The 683-nt window shown below is 52.6% G+C and overlaps 1 protein-coding gene across 1 annotated transcript in view; it reads left to right on the forward strand.

Moving 5' to 3' along the window:
- FADS6 (fatty acid desaturase 6) overlaps window positions 1-681 on the forward strand; it is a gene marked incomplete at its 3' end in the record, with an annotated part of 2596 nt that extends 1915 nt beyond the window's left edge. Inside the window, exons 4-5 of the mRNA XM_010186455.1 lie at window positions 4-30; window positions 567-681. Coding sequence (XP_010184757.1) covers window positions 4-30; window positions 567-681 — 142 coding nt within the window. The remainder of the gene's footprint in view (window positions 1-3; window positions 31-566) is intronic.
- Window positions 682-683: the final 2 nt, after the last annotated feature.

A 683-nucleotide genomic window follows, 5' to 3' on the forward strand; every position in this document is an offset into this window, starting at 1 on the left:
TGCCAATCATAACCCCTCTAGTTGCTCTTGGTACGTTTCTCAGAAATGCTTCACATTTTCCAATGTTGGGTCAAGTATTGGAAGGTCTGGCAAAAGCCATCATGAGCCTGAAGCACTCCAAATTTGCTCTTCTCTGATAATGATGATAATGGGAGATAATGGTGCCAGGAAACAACTAGGGAGAAGAGCCCAGAAAACAGTGAGAGGCTGAGGAAGCCTGAACCCTTGGGCTGAACACACAGCTCTGGGCAATGCCAAAAATGCAGATGTTGACTTGGCAAGTTGTAAGAAAGGAAGATGCAGCCAAATCCCAGCATGATGATGCACAGCTGGACCCACTGCCAGGGCTGCAGCCTGCAGGGCACTGTCCTGGGGGGTCTCTTGGCCCTAGCCCCACAAACCAGCAAGTCAGCAGGGCTGGGGGGTTTCGTCAAAGCTGAGGGATGGGATGGGGTGGGATGGGATGGGATGGGATGGGGGTTTATCAGCTTGTCTGGCTGCTGGAGCAGCAGTGGTGGGGAAGCTTTACCACCTTGCCCATGTGCTGCCTCTTCTTCCGCGCACAGATTTGTTGAGGAATGTGGAGTGGAAAGCAGCTCTCTGGACCTTGTGCTGCATGTTTCTGGGTCTTTACTGTCATTACTGGCTGCTGCTCCATGTCTCGGGCTTCCAGTCACCGTGGT

This window comes from Mesitornis unicolor, unplaced genomic scaffold (assembly GCF_000695765.1).
Source record: "Mesitornis unicolor isolate BGI_N332 unplaced genomic scaffold, ASM69576v1 scaffold21046, whole genome shotgun sequence".
In the NCBI taxonomy this organism is placed as follows: Eukaryota; Metazoa; Chordata; class Aves; order Mesitornithiformes; family Mesitornithidae; genus Mesitornis; species Mesitornis unicolor.